At 42.7% G+C, this 17,712-nt stretch overlaps 1 protein-coding gene across 1 annotated transcript in view; it reads left to right on the top strand.

The window, feature by feature from the left end:
• Positions 1-17,712, top strand: part of LOC126427304 (zinc finger protein 679-like) — a 105,775-nt gene that overhangs the window by 11,647 nt on the left and 76,416 nt on the right. The window contains exon 3 of the mRNA XM_050089611.1: positions 8,596-8,658. Within this exon, the coding sequence (XP_049945568.1) occupies positions 8,596-8,658 (63 nt within the window). The remainder of the gene's footprint in view (positions 1-8,595; positions 8,659-17,712) is intronic.

Genomic DNA, 17,712 nt, shown 5'->3' with positions numbered 1-17,712 from the left:
GACTGGAAGAAAGCGCAGGTCGTTCCCATTTTCAAGAAGGGTCATAAATCAGATGTGAATAATTATAGGCCTATTTCGCTTACGTCAATCTGTTGTAGAATAATGGAACATGTTTTGTGTTCTCGTATTATGACGTTCTTAGATAATACAAATCTCCTTCATCATAACCAACATGGATTCCGCAAACAGAGATCATGTGAAACTCAGCTTGCCCTATTTGCCCAAGAAATTCACAGTGCCGTAGACACTGGCGAGCAGATTGATGCCGTATTCCTGGACTTCAGGAAGGCATTTGATACGGTTCCGCACTTACGTTTAGTGAAAAAAATACGAGCTTACGGAATATCGGACCAGGTTTGTGATTGGATTCAGGATTTCCTAGAAGAAAGAACACAACATGTCATTCTTAACGGTTCAAAATCTGCAGATGTAGAGGTAATTTCAGGAGTACCGCAGGGAAGCGTGATAGGACCTTTATTGTTTACAATATACATAAATGACTTAGTTGACAACATCGGTAGCTCCGTGAGGCTATTTGCAGATGACACGGTTGTCTACAAGAAAGTAGCAACATCAGAAGACTCGTACGTACTCCAGCAGGACCTGCAGAGGATTAATGCATGGTGCGACAGCTGGCAGCTTTCCCTAAACGTAGATAAATGTAATATAATGCGCATACATAGGGGCAGAAATCCATTCCAGTACGATTATGCCATAGGTGGTAAATCATTGGAAGCGGTAACGACCGTAAAATACTTAGGAGTTACTATCCGGAGCGATCTGAAGTGGAATGATCACATAAAACAAATAGTGGGAAAAGCAGGCGCCAGGTTGAGATTCATAGGAAGAATTCTAAGAAAATGTGACTCATCGACGAAAGAAGTAGCTTACAAAACGCTTGTTCGTCCGATTCTTGAGTATTGCTCATCAGTATGGGACCCTTACCAGGTTGGATTAATAGAAGAGATAGACATGATCCAGCGAAAAGCAGCGCGATTCGTCATGGGGATATTTAGTCAGCGCGAGAGCGTTACGGAGATGCTGAACAAGCTCCAGTGGCGGACACTTCAAGAAAGGCGTTACGCAATACGGAGAGGTTTATTATCGAAATTACGAGAGAGCACATTCCGGGAAGAGATGGGCAACATATTACTACCGCCCACATATATCTCGCGTAATGATCACAACGAAAAGATCCGAGAAATTAGAGCAAATACGGAGACTTACAAGCAGTCGTTCTTCCCACGCACAATTCGTGAATGGAACAGGGAAGGGGGGATCAGATAGTGGTACAATAAGTACCCTCCGCCACACACCGTAAGGTGGCTCGCGGAGTATAGATGTAGATGTAGATGTAGATGATTGTGATGGTATAATGATACTGCCACATAAAGTTCGGCTAAACAGTACATGCTGCCCACGAGCCCTGCATGACTCACCCTCCAGTCCAGCTTTAAGACACCGACTGCCCGTGAGATCCACTGCTGTTCCTCTACACCCATTGTTGCTCCACAATGCCCACTGGTGCCACGAGCTCTGAGCTGTGAGAATTCGAAGAGGGAGCCCACCGTGGTTCAGCCTCCTCCACCAAACCAAAATCCCCCGTCCCCACCATTAAGGAGCCCTTTACATATGCCTCTCCTTGATATGAGTAATGTGCATGTGTGAGGCTTTACTCGTCCATAAATTCAGAACCAGGAGGTTTGCCGAACTCACCACCCTGACAATCTAACAGGGTCCCAACAACTGGGGAGCTAGCTTGCTATCGAACCCTAACTCCCCCTTTTCAGCAATATTAGGGTTTCGGACTAACACTGTGTCCCCAGCCTTTCCAATGAACCGTTTAGCCCCTTACTGACAGATGGATAACCTGTGACAGGCAATTTTGGTATTATGTCTAGCCTGGCTCCAGTTGTGCTGTGTTACTGCTAGGGTGACTTGTTCTTGAAGCAAATCATTGATTGACTACAGGTTGACAAGAGGAAAATTGACTGGATGTGCTAACATAAGGGATACTGGAGCTGCCTCCAGGGACTTGGGTTGTTCAGTGTTAAAGATAAAATTGAGCCACTTTGTCTGAGCCTTGTTGTGAAAGATAAGCACAGCCTTCAACTTGCAGTTCACCTGGTCAGCAAAGTATGCTGGTAAAAGGATTTGTGGTCACATCTTTAATTCCATTGTCAAAGCAGAACCTCACAAATAGCTGGGAAACAGAAGCTATCAAGCATCCTCGGTGGCCTGGAAACAGAAAAAATTCATAACAAATGCTGGCCAGCTGCCAGGAATGTCATTTCTCTGCTCGGAATGTGTCAAAAAAACGAGAAAAGTCATCCATGATAACTAGTAGGTGCCTAATACACACACACACACTTGATGAAGTGGACCTATATAATCCATACAAAGTTGATCCATCAGGCATTCCTAACAGGTAGGCTCTAAAAGCCACTTGAGGGAATTCAAGTTGGGCTCAGCTCCCTTACGGCTCTCACACTCCTCCATCAACCTGTGGACAGCCTTATTCAGGGAGGACCAGGTGACATGTTGAGTGATCTTGACCCCACCAACCTCCAGGCTTGCTTATACAGGGAGGACCAGGTGATGTGTCGTCTGATCTTGACAACAGTTTTATAAATGCCTAAGAGGTTATTATGGAAATAATGAGCCAAAACCTAACTAAGAGCTTGATTGTCAGTCTCTAAACAAAATTCCTGGTGTTCAAAATAAAATCTGAATTTCTTAAGGGCAAACATAACCACCAAGGCTTCGCATTCATACATAGAATATTTCATCTCCGCAGGTGAAAGTTCCCAAGGTGCATTGCTATAGGGCATCAACATGCAACACCTCCCCTGCCATTCTGTTCCTGTAGGAGGACAGCTACCACTTTCTACTCCAGAAGAATTAGGTGTCTGTCTGCAAGAAGAACATGACCTCAAAATTTGGTATGTCTAATACTAGTGGGTTACTAAGCACCACCTTAATGGCTTCAGAAGATTCTGGATGACTTTCATCCCATGTGAAATTTCTTAAATCGTTAAGGCACCCCACTAATTTAATAAAATTCGGCACAGACTTTCGAAAAAATTTGTCATGCCTATGGACCGTGCCACAGCTTTCTTATTTCTAGGAGCTGGAAATTTTCGCAAATCACTAGTACGCTCCTGGTCAATTTCAATCCAATCAGTGAAACTAAGATGTCCCAAGGATGAAACCTATGTGCCAGTGTCATTTTAGATGGCTTCACAGTAAGTCCCACCTCCCTCTGGTAAACCAGAACTGCCTCAAGATGTTGCAGGTTTTCAGACATACTAGAACTGTAAACAACCATGCCATCTAGGTAATTAGAGACACACTTGAATGTGAAATCACCAAAAACACAATCTAGAAGGCAAGACATAATGGTAACTCCCGTTGGAAAACCAAAGGGCACCCTGTTAAAATTGTGGAGGTTCCAATCTGTACAGCAGGCAGTAATATACTTGAAATCCTCTGTTAACATGATCTGATAATATCCGAGATTGAGATCCAGGACAGCAAAATACTGAGCCTGACTGAACCAAATAAACGATTATGCAGATTGGGAAGTGGCACAGATTCCAAAACTTCGTTCTCATTAACTGCACAATAACCCACAACAGGATGAAACACCCCACTGCTGCCCATAGATACTGAGAATATGGTAGAAGCATAGGCTGAAGTTGAGGGATGGAGAAAACCTCTCTGGAATGTCATTTGTAAGGCAAATCTTGTACTGGATTTTATCAGTGATGTCCAATCTGTTAGTTAAGATCTGTGGTAACCGATCAAAAACTTCCAGTACCAGCATCACCTCTACTGGATGAAGGTGACTGAGCTGAAATGGCAAACATTGCAGTAACACACTATGAATTCCTGTGGCAACCTGACAGGAGCACAATGTGAATGTTTCAGCTGGGTTAAATTTAAAATAAACAACCCTGCCTTGACAAACTAGCAGAAACCCACTACCACTTACAAAAACACACTGCAAAATTAAGTTCACTGAAAGATTTTTACTTACTATCCACTTCACAGTCCAAGAAAATTTTCCAATACTCAGTTTTGCCAACCAGAGGCAATGTGTGCCCAGTGAGAGCTCAACATTGGGAGGACGGATGCAAACAAGGCAATTGACAGGTATGGCGGAACTTCAAATGCCACAGATAATCTAAACAAGAAACTGAACTACCAGAGTTGAGGGGGGTGCACATTCGTTCCTGGTTAAGTTGTACCCAAAAATAAGGCAGGGGTTCCCGTACCTCGGACTTGGCACAGATCCAGCCCTTAGGCAGTAGATTCTCCTTCCATGTCACCAGACATCGCCATACAAAATGCCAATCTTTGTTACACTGGAAACACATCCTACACTTTTTCCTTATGGGTGGTCCCCTTTTAAATTACTTGGAATCTCAATCCCCATCCTGATAATGGCACTTAAACCCCCATCACTGCTGGTCTGCAAAACTCAGACTTCAATAGCAGACACCAAAGCCTCTAATTCAGTAAAAGATGTGCATTTATTAGCAAAGGTAATCCATGAACAGTCCTGTGGCCACATTTTCTGTAATATATTATTGAGTATTTGTATCTCTGTGACTTGCAATTCCAGGTATGGAATGGTCATATGCATTCATCTATGAACCTAGGAAAAGGTTCATGAGGAAACTGCAATAGCCAAAAATGTTTATGCCTGAGTAGCCTCTTAATACGAGGTGACAATTTCAGGCCAATAATTGATTTTTACAACTCCCTTGATGTTGCACTTTCATGTAAAATTTGATTGAAAACATGGCTTAACACAGGGGGTACAGCGTCTGAACGACAACATTGTCAGTGATGGCCAAAGTGTCAGCATGAAACATAAATTTGACCATTATCCATATGATGGATTTTACCTGTCTTTAAATTCTACATTGAAAGTTCCATTATAGCTTGCAGCAGTAACATTATTTGGTATGGTAATTTCCCAAATTAATTCTCCTGAGGTCCTTACAGGTGTCCGTAGCATTCCTACTACTTCCAGCAGTTATATGTTGGTGGGAGAATCTTGTTCACCACCTATATCTCCTAATTTGTCTAAATAAAGGCAGCTGTCGCTGTAACTGCAGAGCTAATGTAATATGCTCAGAATAGAGATTACATTGTGCAATACCGCACAAGTGATTATCCCAATGGATCAATTGTGCCTGAATTATATGTATTTGCTTATGATGGGGCTGACTACTTTCTAAACACACTACATTCTGACACAAGATTGTCATGGCCAGAGCTCAGGCAGCTAGTGCAACATGTACCTCCATGGTGCAGTTGGTACTAATCACCAAGGGGTCGTCCACAAGTTGGGCACACCGCCCTTACATGGAAGCTGACAAACTTTTAATTCGTAGATAAACTGTTGATTTTTCAATGAGGACAAACTGGGACAGCTGTGGGACCCCATGTTCCGCAGTGGATACCTGCAAACACACACCTCGTGGTGAATGACAGTATGACACCTTCCCCCTTTACTTCCAGGAAAATAACCATTGCCTGTTACCAACCAAACATCCAGCAGGAAAAGGGGAAATTAAGTGGAACGACTAGATGGATTGGGGTTCACATGAGTCTCCATTGTTTATTAAAATGTTTTTATTTAAGAATAATAACTAAAGTCGGATACATTAGCAGGATTACAAACACCACTCCGAACTTTCAAATTTAAGACATTACACACCTTAGTTTTGTGACAATTTAAATAAAGCAATAGTTAACGACTAAAGCTGTGTCTGACACCAGTTCTTAGATTTTAGATTCAAAATTTCCATCTTCACAAACCGCAAATGAGAAAATGCTTCAACAAATAATTATATGGAAACAGATGGCTCTTTAAGACAACACAGAATCATAACTCATCTCAAAGGTTAAAACTGAATAGCTATACTGGAAGACAGAGCAATTTATAGCTGCCTCGGGACCCCTAGAAAAAGGAAATTCTTAAAATACACCTCCAATTGCATCTAGATAATTTAATAAAGTAAACAGGTGCACTGATTTCTAGAGCTACCTTCAGGCAGACAGACAGAGCAAGTTTCTAAAACTTGCACCAGTGAGCAGTTAAGTAATTAAAAAGAGAATGAGCGTGCACCGATCGATATAACTGGCTTCAGACACAGTGAAAATTCTATTAAGACATACTGTAGAAAATCCCTAAGTGATTCAGTATGTGAATGTGCATGCATAGCAGCTCAAGAACACCCTTTAAAAAGGAGAACTAGTAATTAGTAGTTAGAACCTACTTGTAGCAGTAAATAAATAACAGGTGAGAAAAGCTCACTTCATGACAACTTTAAAATAACAAACACTTGAACAATTAAATCTGGTAAGCAATAACTCACCCAGAGATGGAATAAATTTCTTTCACTCTCCACCTCACAAATGGCCAGTGAACGAACACGAAAAACATTCAGAGCTCAGTAACACTTGATGGTTTTACACACTTTTGCTTGTTCCAGTCTCTGAGTGTTAAATGTGCCTGTTACTTACCAACAGGCTATATTTTCACAAGTCTGGATGACATCTGAAGTGACGTGTGATTCACATAGAGATGATCAGCATGTGACCATTCTAACAGTGCTCGACAGTATGTACAGCAAAGGCACTCGACCCAACAAACCCCCAAAAATCAAAATGTACAAAATTTTAGTACAAATTTCGAATAGTGATTTACGCAACTTGAGTGAAGGCAGCCTATCGGTAGCTGGCAGTGGTGAATTCCCTGAGGCTGATATACAGAGGCAATGTTAACAGCCACAGCATGATAAGCATGCCCTGAGTCCAAGTCCAAAACAATCAAAGTGTGCCACAACAGTAGAAAACTGGAGCAGACTAAGGAGCATCTAAATTCCACTGTCATTCTCACTTAATACAACTGCACGGCCACGATAGTTGGGTAGATCAATGGACTCGTCAGATGATTCTCATCATAAACTCGGTCTAAGGCTAAACATGGTCACGCTTAAAACAGTATTCAGGATTACCAAATCATCGAATCCACTACTAAACATGGGGAATTGAATAGCAATAACAAGCTTGTCTAGTTGCTAGACACTGCCCTAACCCCTTCCAAGGCAATGCCACAAGGTATTAAGTCATGCAACACAACTGAAATCGCGCAGTTTTTCAGATGAGAAAGCTTGTTGCATAATGTGACTTCCACAGATAAGAACAAATAGCAAATACAGATAGCCAAGACCACACCAATGTACTGTCTTTCATTAACACATGTGCCTGCAATTATTAACTTGACAGAACTTTTGAAGGGCTATTAGTCATCCATTCTGTCAATTGTGGCTGAATGGCAAATACTGTTGACGTACCCTGCGTGGCTCTTATCGTGCCCCATGGCGCCCCGAGCTCCAAGCCAAAGAAGTGACATCACCAGGTGCAGGATGGGAATTCAAAGAGGTACCCCGCCATGCCTCAGATAGTAATAATAATAAAATCATAATGATCATTATTTGTACTAGTATTTTCGTATTATTGTAGGCAGTTAATTAATACAAAAATCAATTAATAAGATGTCTTTCTATCTTTTGCCCAGCATCTCTCTTCAAGGCATCTTCTTTGCGTACACCATTTTGCTTCATTATTTTGTCGATATACTCTTTCTGAAAGTTAAGTGGTCTACTTTGTTTCTATCAGTAAGACAATTTCCAATAAAAAATTATTCTTTGGCTGCTAATTATCTAACATCCTCAACAGATCCCAATATCAGTTTAATGATTTTCTTCCTATGCTATCACTGTTTCATTTGTTCTCATTTCAGTCTTGATATGCTGGTGCTGTTCCATAAATAATCTTTCCAGAACTTTGTCATTTTTTGAGATTAGCAAGTAAAACCCATAGTTCAGATCCACAGAATAGGACTGGTGTAGCCTGTAGCCTACTCTCTCTTTTTGTTCTGTTAGAAACGTGCTTGTCCCACCAAAAGGAATTCATGAAGTTAGAATAGTATTAAGTAGTGTGCCAACGTAGGGTGTGTGCGTTTAATAATTTTATCATAAATAAGCATTCAGTGCAACAAGGTTTTGATGTAACTGTTCTAGACATTTTATTATTCTGATCATAAAAGTAGTATGAGTGATGTGGCACTTGACAGTCCAGTTTCTGCTCCCCCACACAGTTGGTTTAAACTGTATTGTAATTTGATATGAACAACATTGAAGTCATTGTTTCAGGTAGTAGCTGTGTTATTTTACTTCATTACACTACCATTATATGCATATGTAGATAATGAAGCTAGAAAATATGATTGAAAACAATAGCATAGGGAGAAGGCTGAAATGAAAGATCATAATGAATTTTCAAAGGCGTTGTCATTAATCAGTCTTACAATTTTTTGCTGCCTCCCATTGAAGTATACCATAGTGAAATCGCCACTCAGAATTTTGAACTCAAAAGAGAACACTTAACAATAACTACTATTTAGTTATAAAGTAGTGTGATGGTTGGGGTTTATCTGTGTGATACATTTTATATAATATGGGAGGACTGTGACTGCTTAAAAGTACTTATTATAGTTTGTTATTTTTGCCACAGGGCCAAGATTATCCATGCAGCATGAATGTAAAAGAGGAGTTGGAGGAGGGTGTGAATAAAGAGGTAATTTTAGAATTTATATGACTACGTGGAAGTAATCTTGTCTAGTTGTGGTGAAAATAATGAGATGGTAATCAATTGTGTGTGTATTCACTTTAGCAGTCCTGTTTTTACTTTAGGGTAAAGATAACAAGGGTTACAGTATTACAGTATGCTCCAGGTTGGAAACGAGGAAACTGGTAAAATAGAATATTTTGTTACACTTTACCCATATGGATTTAAACGTTATCTTTGAGCAGGTGAAGTAGTTTAGTTTGTGAGTTTGTAGAATTGCTTCTTTACATTATAAGTGCAAATAAAAATTAAATGAGATAGCATTGATGAAGTTATATGAAAATTGGTACCAAGTCCCAAGACTCAAGCTATGATTTCCTGTTTTAATGAGTAGTTCCCTTAATGGTTCCGTGTATGTGAACTCCAGCATTGGATGTTTTTATTCGCCATGTGATACTGCTGTGACAGTTACAGAATCATTGAAGGAATATCTACACAAAGTAGTGCAGAAAAAGTAGGTGATCCTAACCTACTGAGTAGAGACTAAGATGTCTGAGCATACATTGCAAGTGGTATGGACAGGCAGTCTTGTGAAGTACTTTAGAACCGTTTTCTGAAAGCTGTCATAAGCTGCTAGTTTAACAGCCCACACAAAATTGAAATAGTTGAAATACTGCAACTATAAACAGGCTTGTCCTTACAGATAGTATTAGTACAGAAAGGGGCTGGTGATCATGATGCCAGCACAGCGACAGTGGTAAATGAAACTTCCTGGCAGATTAAAACTGTGTGCCGGACTGAGACTTGAACTCGGGACCTTTGCCTTTCACGGGCAAGTACTCTACCATCTGAGCTACCCAAGCACGACTCACGCCCCGTCCTCACAGCTTTACTTCTGCAAGGTTCGCAGGAGAGCTTCTGTAAAGCTTGGAAGGTAGGAGACGAAGTACTGGCAGAAGTAAAGCTGTGAGGAGGGGGCGTGATTGGTGCTTGGGTAGTTCAGATGGTAGAGCACTTGCCCGCGAAAGGCAAAGGTCCTGAGTTCGAGTCTCGGTCCAGCACACAGTTTTAATCTGCCAGGAAGTTTTATATCAGCGCACACTCCGCTGCAGAGTGAAAATCTCATTCTGTATGGTAAATGAAGTTAATGAATCCTTTAAGAGGGCTAGGTGAATAGATTTGCTAGAAAGAGCAGGTAAGTAGTTGTTAACATCCCATTTAAACAATGAGAATGTCATTTACTTCCAATATGATCTACATAGAGGAAGATGGACAAACACTAAATGGACTGTAAATCACACGCTGAATAAGTATGTGGTGAGTAACTGGATTACAGACAGGAAAGACCCACTGTGGTTTAATGTCAGAATTGGGAAAACACTGAGGAAGCAGACTGTTGTACTCTCAGTTCAAAAAAGTATGCACAGTGGTGACAGCCAAGTGCTAACGGAAATTCTTCTGTTCGTAAAAAGATCTATGCGTGAAGCATACAACTACCACCATCATACATGAGCAACAGATTTTACAGAGAACACGAGACATTTCTGGTCAAAGACTTCTATCCAGGCAGTCATTGACCAGTCTGGTGTGGCTTTGGAGGAAAGCAGAAGGTGGTCACTAACCCCTCTCTGTATTTAGTTATCAAGTTTGTGCAGGAGGATCATATCAACATATTGTTGTTTCACTGTCACACAGACTCCTGTATTAGGAACATAGTAATAGGATCCATGGAGTAGAGAAGCAACTGGAAGAGTTGAAAACATAATAGTTGCCATGTCCCAACCGAATCACAAATAATTTGTCCAGAGAGTACTCTACAGCATTTTCCTCATACTTAGCTTGCATTTATTTGAAATCTCTCGCCTAGTGCAAAGACTCGGGCAGCTGGGAAAAAGTTCAGGTGGCTTCTGTATTTAAGAATGGTAAAAGAATGTACCTGCAAAATTACAGAACAATATCATAATGATTATTTGCTCCAGAGTTCCTGAACATATCCTCAGTTCAAATATAATTAATTTCTTTAAGACAGAAAAGTTTTTATCCACAAATCAGCATTGATTTTGTGCAATACTCATCTTGGTCTTCTATCAAATTACATACTGTGAACCATGGATGATGGGCAACAGGCAAGATTCCACATTCCTATATTTCCAGAAAGCATTTGAACAGTGCACCACTGCATACTGTAAATAGAGGTGTGAGCATATGGAATAGGTTCCCCGATATATGAATAGTGCAAAGACCTCTCAAGTAACAGAGGCCAGTACTTTGATCTCAACAGCAACGTTTTTTCTGAGACAAGAGTATCATCAATAGTGCCACAGAGAAGGGTGCCATATCTGTATATGAAATGATCCGATGAGCAGCATTCTGTGCCTGTTTGCTAATGGCATTGTGTGTGGGGAAGGATCATCACTAAGTGACTACGAGGATACAAAATGACTTGGACAAACTTTTTATGTGGTGTGATGAATGGCAGATGCAGAAATATTCAAGTAACTGCAGATGAGTAGGAAAAACAATCCCATAATGTTGTATACAACATCAGTACTCTACAGCTTGACAGTCTGGTCAATAAAATGTTTAGGTATAACATTGCAGGGGCCGGCCGGAATGGCCGAGCAGTTCTAGGCGCTACAGTCTGGAGCCGTGTGACTGCTACAGTTGCAGGTTCGAATACTGCCTTGGGCATGGACATGTGTGATGTCCTTGGGTTAGTTAGGTTTAAGTAGTTCTAAGTTCTAGGGGACTGATGACCTCAGAAGTTAAGTCCCATAGTGCTCAGAGCCATTTCAACCATAACATTGCGAAGTGATATAAAGTGGAACAAGCACGTAAGGATGGTAGTAGGATGGGGATTAATCAACTTTTTTTGTATTTTGAAAACTGTGGTTCATTTGTAAGGGACACTACGTATAGAACACCATAGAAGTGCCTAGTAGTAGTAATTGTTGTTGCTGTGGTAATAGATGCCATCCACGATGCACCGCTTCGTGGCTTGCACAGTTTTAATGCAAATGTACATGCACAGCAGCCAGAAAGAAGATAATCAAGCTGCAGATTCCATGTGAAATGCATTCTCAAGCTTTATAAGTTTGGAAAGCCCGTTTGTAAGGCTAATAAGTTGTTAACTGGCGTATGTGACAGGGCCAAGGATCAGTCATCTGCTTGTGTCATGAAGAGAATACATGACAGAAAGCTAAACATAAATATAAACTAGAGGTAAAGCTGTCATCAGCCTGGAGGTTTTGAACACTGGAGCTCTCCATTACACACAGTCCTGCTGACTACCATTTGCTGTTACCCTCTTTCCACCTCTGAACTGATTTACCCAACTAGTTACAAAGTACCTGCCGTTCAATGATCAAGGACCTTTGGATATGTAGTGCCACAATTACCCATTGAGCCACCAAGTACTAGAAAAAGGCAGAAGCATTTAGCAGTAAAGTCCAGAGCTATAATCCATATAATTCCATATGGAATGCAGTCCAAAAGTAGATGATGAACACACCAGAGGTCACATGACCATAAAGTGTAGTTAGCAGATTCAGTTACACAAAAAACGGTGCTGAACTGACACCTTTCTGCCATCCGAATTGTTCATTTATGGAACAGTGGTTTGCACATGTATACAAACAGGCAAAGGTCATTCCAGCTTGTAAGAAAAGTCACAGGAAATACGTGCAAAACTACAGACATACCTAGTTGGTGCAAAAATCTTCTTGAATGATTTTGTGTTCCTGTATGACAGCTCTTGAAAAAAAAAAATCAATTCATCTGCAAGAATGGAAATGGATCCCATTATATCTGGTCATGTGAAACTGTTTAGTCTGCTTCTCCACAGTGCTGCCACAATGTAGTCAGCCTGTAAAATGAGACCATAGTTCTGAAGCAGTATCTGTGGGAAAGCTAGCAAAGTTGATGTGCCTTTCAATGACTTAGTACTTCTGCTATGCAGTTAGTCATTACTTTATGCCTTAAATTACGTGAAAACAGTAAGATACATTAGAACTGAATGGTACAAATGGATAGGTGTGATGGACCTGCCATTACCACATTGTAAACTATACAAGTACCTTCTCTTGTGATGGTGTCCAACAGTCATAGCTAATCCACAAAACATATGGAATGAAAATGAATGTTTGCATAACGGCCAACTTATTTGTGGCAAAAAGTATTTTAAGTATAGTTATATATGTTGGCAATATAAGAATATTATTGAGTCTGAGAATCCTACTTTCACTACTGTTTGGGGGTTACCACCAATAGCATGCGCTTTCATTAATTGCACAAATTTCACCCATATTCATTCTTGCCCTTTGTCTCCCTTCCACTCTTCTGACGCTACCATCCCACAGGTGTGTCATCTGTCTCTTCAGTGTACATTCCATGGCTTGCTAAATATTTCAAGGGTTTCTGCTCAGTGTTTCAGCCAGCTTTGGTCCAAACGTATTTTGAACATAACAGCTTTCTTGGAGGGCATTACATTCTGGAACTACAAATACATCAAGAATTTACTGTTAACATGTTGATGGTAGTATGGTCTTTACTTTGTATGCAGTCTGACTAGCGTGCATTCATCAGAGGACCTCAAACAACTGCCTAGCCTAAAAAACGCTTGCTTTGTGTAGTGCGCCACTGACCCATCAAGTATTTCTACAATTCTCCACCTCATAATGCATTTCCAGCAGTCTGCAGTTTGAGCAGTCAGAGAATCGATGAAGCCTTTGGTTGAGACCCTCCACTCATGCCAAACCAAAGGACTTGAATAAATTCTGGGAATGCTGATACAAACTGTGTGCGCTGCATGCACTCATGTGTGACACAAGGGCTCTTCGCCATTTCTGCTACCTCTCAATATAAACTGAAGGTGGCCTCAGAACCCAAACGATGGGTATCATTGGCACCAACATCAGCCACAACTTGTAGACAGCCACACCCTGTGTGTTTCGTAGCCACAGGCAGGACATTTTCCACATCTCAGATGAGACTCCATGGCAGACATATTCAGTACACATAAGATTCATTTCCAGTCTGGATGCCATTTCCCTAAGGAGCTCCATAATGCGTTTGACGTTGGAGGTCCTGATAAACTAGAAAACTTCTCTCCACTTGGGCCTGTCTGGACCCTGATGAATGAACACCTGCCAGTCCACTCACAGGGTCAATGGGTGAGGCAGCCTCCACATCACTCTCTGCCTCAAACAGCGCTAACTGTTACGACCCATCCCTCACCATTTGGTGAGGACAACTCAGCCGCATTGGGTACACCACAAGGTGTCTTGACAACAGAGCCAGTGGGCAAAATAGGTGACACCTTAGGCATCCTATGTGATGAGCCAGATTCTCGGCCCCCACTACTACAATAGGCAGCAGCCTGAATGCTGCTGAATATGGCAAAACGCATCTTCAGCTGTTGGTGAACTGAGGGCAGCTCATCCATCTGCACACAGTGTGCACACATTATATCCATTCCAGTACTATTATTCAAGAATTAACAGTAAAACACACAGAGAAAGCTATATATGTAGCTTGCTATTGTTCTGATGTTTCACCAATGGAGGCTAATGCATTATTGCACTATGTAGCTTTTCATTCAAAAGAATTAAGATCTGTGCAACAGACCATGAATACACTTTAAAGTTACTAAAATATGGGATTGCACCTCTTTACTACAAAAGCATGGAAGGAATGTAATCATAAAACGGGTCTAGCAAGAACCCATATGCTTGAATATATTTGAGGGGGGTCTCAACTGCAGATTTTGCAGCACTCATTTAACTTTAGGACTCTGTATCTCAAGATGAACCAAAATGGACTTGTACCACTATTGAAATAAGCCCTTCATATGTAACTTGATTCTGAAACAACCCTGATTAAATCAGGGTATTGTTAGCAGTCAAATAATGTACGGGCTTCACCTTTGTTTCAAGTAACGGTAACCTAATGCATACATGCTAATTGATTTTGAGGGCTATGGGTGTTATTTCAGGCAGAATTTGGTTGCTCAATAATGTTACATTCAAGGAGCAGGGATTGTTGACTAAAGAAGGTCATGAAAGTTAGCCCGAGGTAAAGTTACATATTTTTGGTTAAACATAAATGGAAGGAATCACTATCACTGCAAAATAAATTTTTATTCATATCTAATCTCAACATGTCAAATATGCATGTGTTGTCCGTTCTTTTGGACATGTCCAAGGGGACAGACAGCATTTTGATCCTGCAGCCACAATGACTCAGGGACAAAGGAGGTAGAGACATTAGTTGTCTGTGGGCATTAATTTACATCAATGGGGATGGTTGAAAATTTGTGCTGGACCAGGAATTGAACCCAAGTCTCATGTGGACTGGGCACTTGCAGTGACGACTATGCCATCTGGACACAGTGATCATCACATCTGCATGGTCTACTCTAGCATGCTTCCTGTCATACCCAAATTCTGAACTTACTCACCACTGATGCAGTGCTCATGATCCTCCTTACACTGGTTCCTGTAAGAGGTAGTGTGGTGTGCATCTACACTGAAAGGATCATTGGCTGACATCACCTTAATTATATATGTGGTGTCCATTCTTTCGGATTTGTCGATGTATCGTCACATCCTGTTCGAACAATCTGAACATGTTTTCCTTACTGCAATCATTTGTCCAGCGTTGTGGACATGAATGTGTAATATCAGCATTCGCTGTTTGTGATCATTTCTTGGTAAAAACAATTGTCACAATATGGTATAATTTTGCTTGCTGGGATCAACCCACAACAATGGGGACAAACATTCAGCCAGTGTGGTATTCCTCCTCTCACTGTGCCATTATGGTCAACACTCACTCATTGTGCAGCTTCATCAATGCATCTGAAAGGGGCAACAGTGCATACTGGGAGCATTAAGTGATTGACTACTGATACCTTATATTTTCTACTGGTTTGAATAAAATATGCTTACCTTTCAGTAGGTAATTATGCATCCCCTACTGTGCTATGCTGGTGTCACATACTGCAGTTTGAGCCCCTGAGACAAGCAGTTGCTGGCCATTCAAAACAAACAAAAGACAACTCTGTAATAGACTGCACGAATCTATGCATTACAGTTTTGTAAATGTGAGATTACATCTCTGAAACTTACTCATTGTTGCTACATAGGGACCCTACCATTTTCCAGAGAATATGTAGTGAAGGTCACAAAACTAATGAAAGGTCTGATCTGAGTCTTAAACTCTGCTCAAAATTAATTGATAGTAGTTCATCCACAGCTTGACTCTACAAAGATGTTCTCTTGCCTCACTTACAAATGTTCATTGCCTCTTCAGCCAACAGCCAAAAAGTGAGCCTAGGATGTTCTCTGAGCCCAACCAACAGATTTTGTTGTTGCGCACGAGCCTCAGCTCACAGCGGGCCAATAGAACTTACACCATATCTCATATGAAACAGTGGCAGATACAGAAAAACCTCAAGGAGGGCTCACTAAAGATACCTTGAGCTACCTTTACTTTTACTGTAATAAAAGCTAATCAAGTCATATGGAAAGTGTAAGAAAGTTTTATTTAAACTGATTATACACATATACATGATATAAAAAAGTTATAGTTGTGGTTCTGTACTTTAAATGATGAATTCTATGCACCTACTCTTCCTGACAAATTGGTTAATTACATTGTCAGCATGACAAGCAATTTCAGGGTGAGTGTCCAAGAGAGCTAAGCCATTAAGTGGATCCTCCTTCACTGTTGACCTCAGCCATGTCTTTGTACACCGCAGTGTTGAAAAACTTCTTTCTACTGCAGCAATAGATGCAGGTAGACAAATATTTTGTACAGCGTGTGCAAAGTAGGATAGTCAGATATAGGATAGAGAGACAATGCTTGCATAACAAAATCACAATCATTAAGAGCATTTATGGTCGTTGCTTGTATTGAAGAGACTGTCCCATTAGTCTTTCTTAACCACTAAGTGTGAGTCGCATTCAAAATACAGTAGTTCGGGTAAGCACTGATTTAGTTTGTGCGCAAGATCATTAGCATCATGTTCCAGTAATTGTGATGGAAAAAGGATGTTGAATTTAAAATGATAAATATCTTCTTCAGCAAAATGCTCTCTCATGCCAGTCGTAACATGGTCCAGTGTCGGAATAAAAAGTTACTTTCTAATATGTCATAGCATCATCATTATGATCGCATTATGATGAACGTCGAATCTAATTTTGCTTTTGCCATTGCCCAACGCCCAAGATATGGTCTTGTAAGATTTTGCTGACTGGATATGTTAAGTGCATGTCACTTAGTGTAAATAGATTGATAAGAAACTCCCCTTTTCTCCCCCTTCTCTATCCCCACCCTCCCTGCCCCCCCGCCCTGTCTCCCCGCCGCCCCGCCCTGTCTCCCCGCCGCCCCGCCCTGTCTCCCCGCCGCCCCGCCCTGTCTCCCCGCCGCCCCGCCCTGTCTCCCCGCCGCCCCGCCCTGTCTCCCCGCCGCCCCGCCCTGTCTCCCCGCCGCCCCGCCCTGTCTCCCCGCCGCCCCGCCCTGTCTCCCCGCAGCCCCGCCCTGTCTCCCCGCCGCCCCGCCCCGTCTCCCCGCCGCCCCGCCCCGTCTCCCCGCCGCCCCGCCCAGTCTCCCCGCCGCCCCGCCCCGTCTCCCCGCCGCCCCGCCCCGTCTCCCCGCCGCCCCGCCCCGTCTCCCCGCCGCCCCGCCCCGTCTCCCCGCCGCCCCGCCCCGTCTCCCCGCCGCCCCGCCCCGTCTCCCCGCCGCCCCGCCCCGTCTCCCCGCCGCCCCGCCCCGTCTCCCCGCCGCCCCGCCCCGTCTCCCCGCCGCCCCGCCCCGTCTCCCCGCCGCCCCGCCCCGTCTCCCCGCCGCCCCGCCCCGTCTCCCCGCCGCCCCGCCCCGTCTCCCCGCCCCGCCTCCCCGCCCCCCCCACCGCCCCGCCTCCCCGCCCCCCCCCCCGCCGCCCCGCCTCCCCGCCCCCCCCCGCCGCCCCGCCTCCCCGCCCTGCCCCGCCGCCCCGCCCAGTCTCCCCGCCCCCCCCACCGCCCCGGTCCCCCCCCCCCCCGCCCCGTCTCCCCGCCACAC

The sequence above is a fragment of the Schistocerca serialis genome, chromosome 11 (genome assembly GCF_023864345.2).
Source record: "Schistocerca serialis cubense isolate TAMUIC-IGC-003099 chromosome 11, iqSchSeri2.2, whole genome shotgun sequence".
Taxonomy (NCBI): domain Eukaryota; kingdom Metazoa; phylum Arthropoda; class Insecta; order Orthoptera; family Acrididae; genus Schistocerca; species Schistocerca serialis.
Note: the sequence above shows the minus strand (reverse complement) of the source record. Positions and strands in the feature narration are given on the sequence as shown.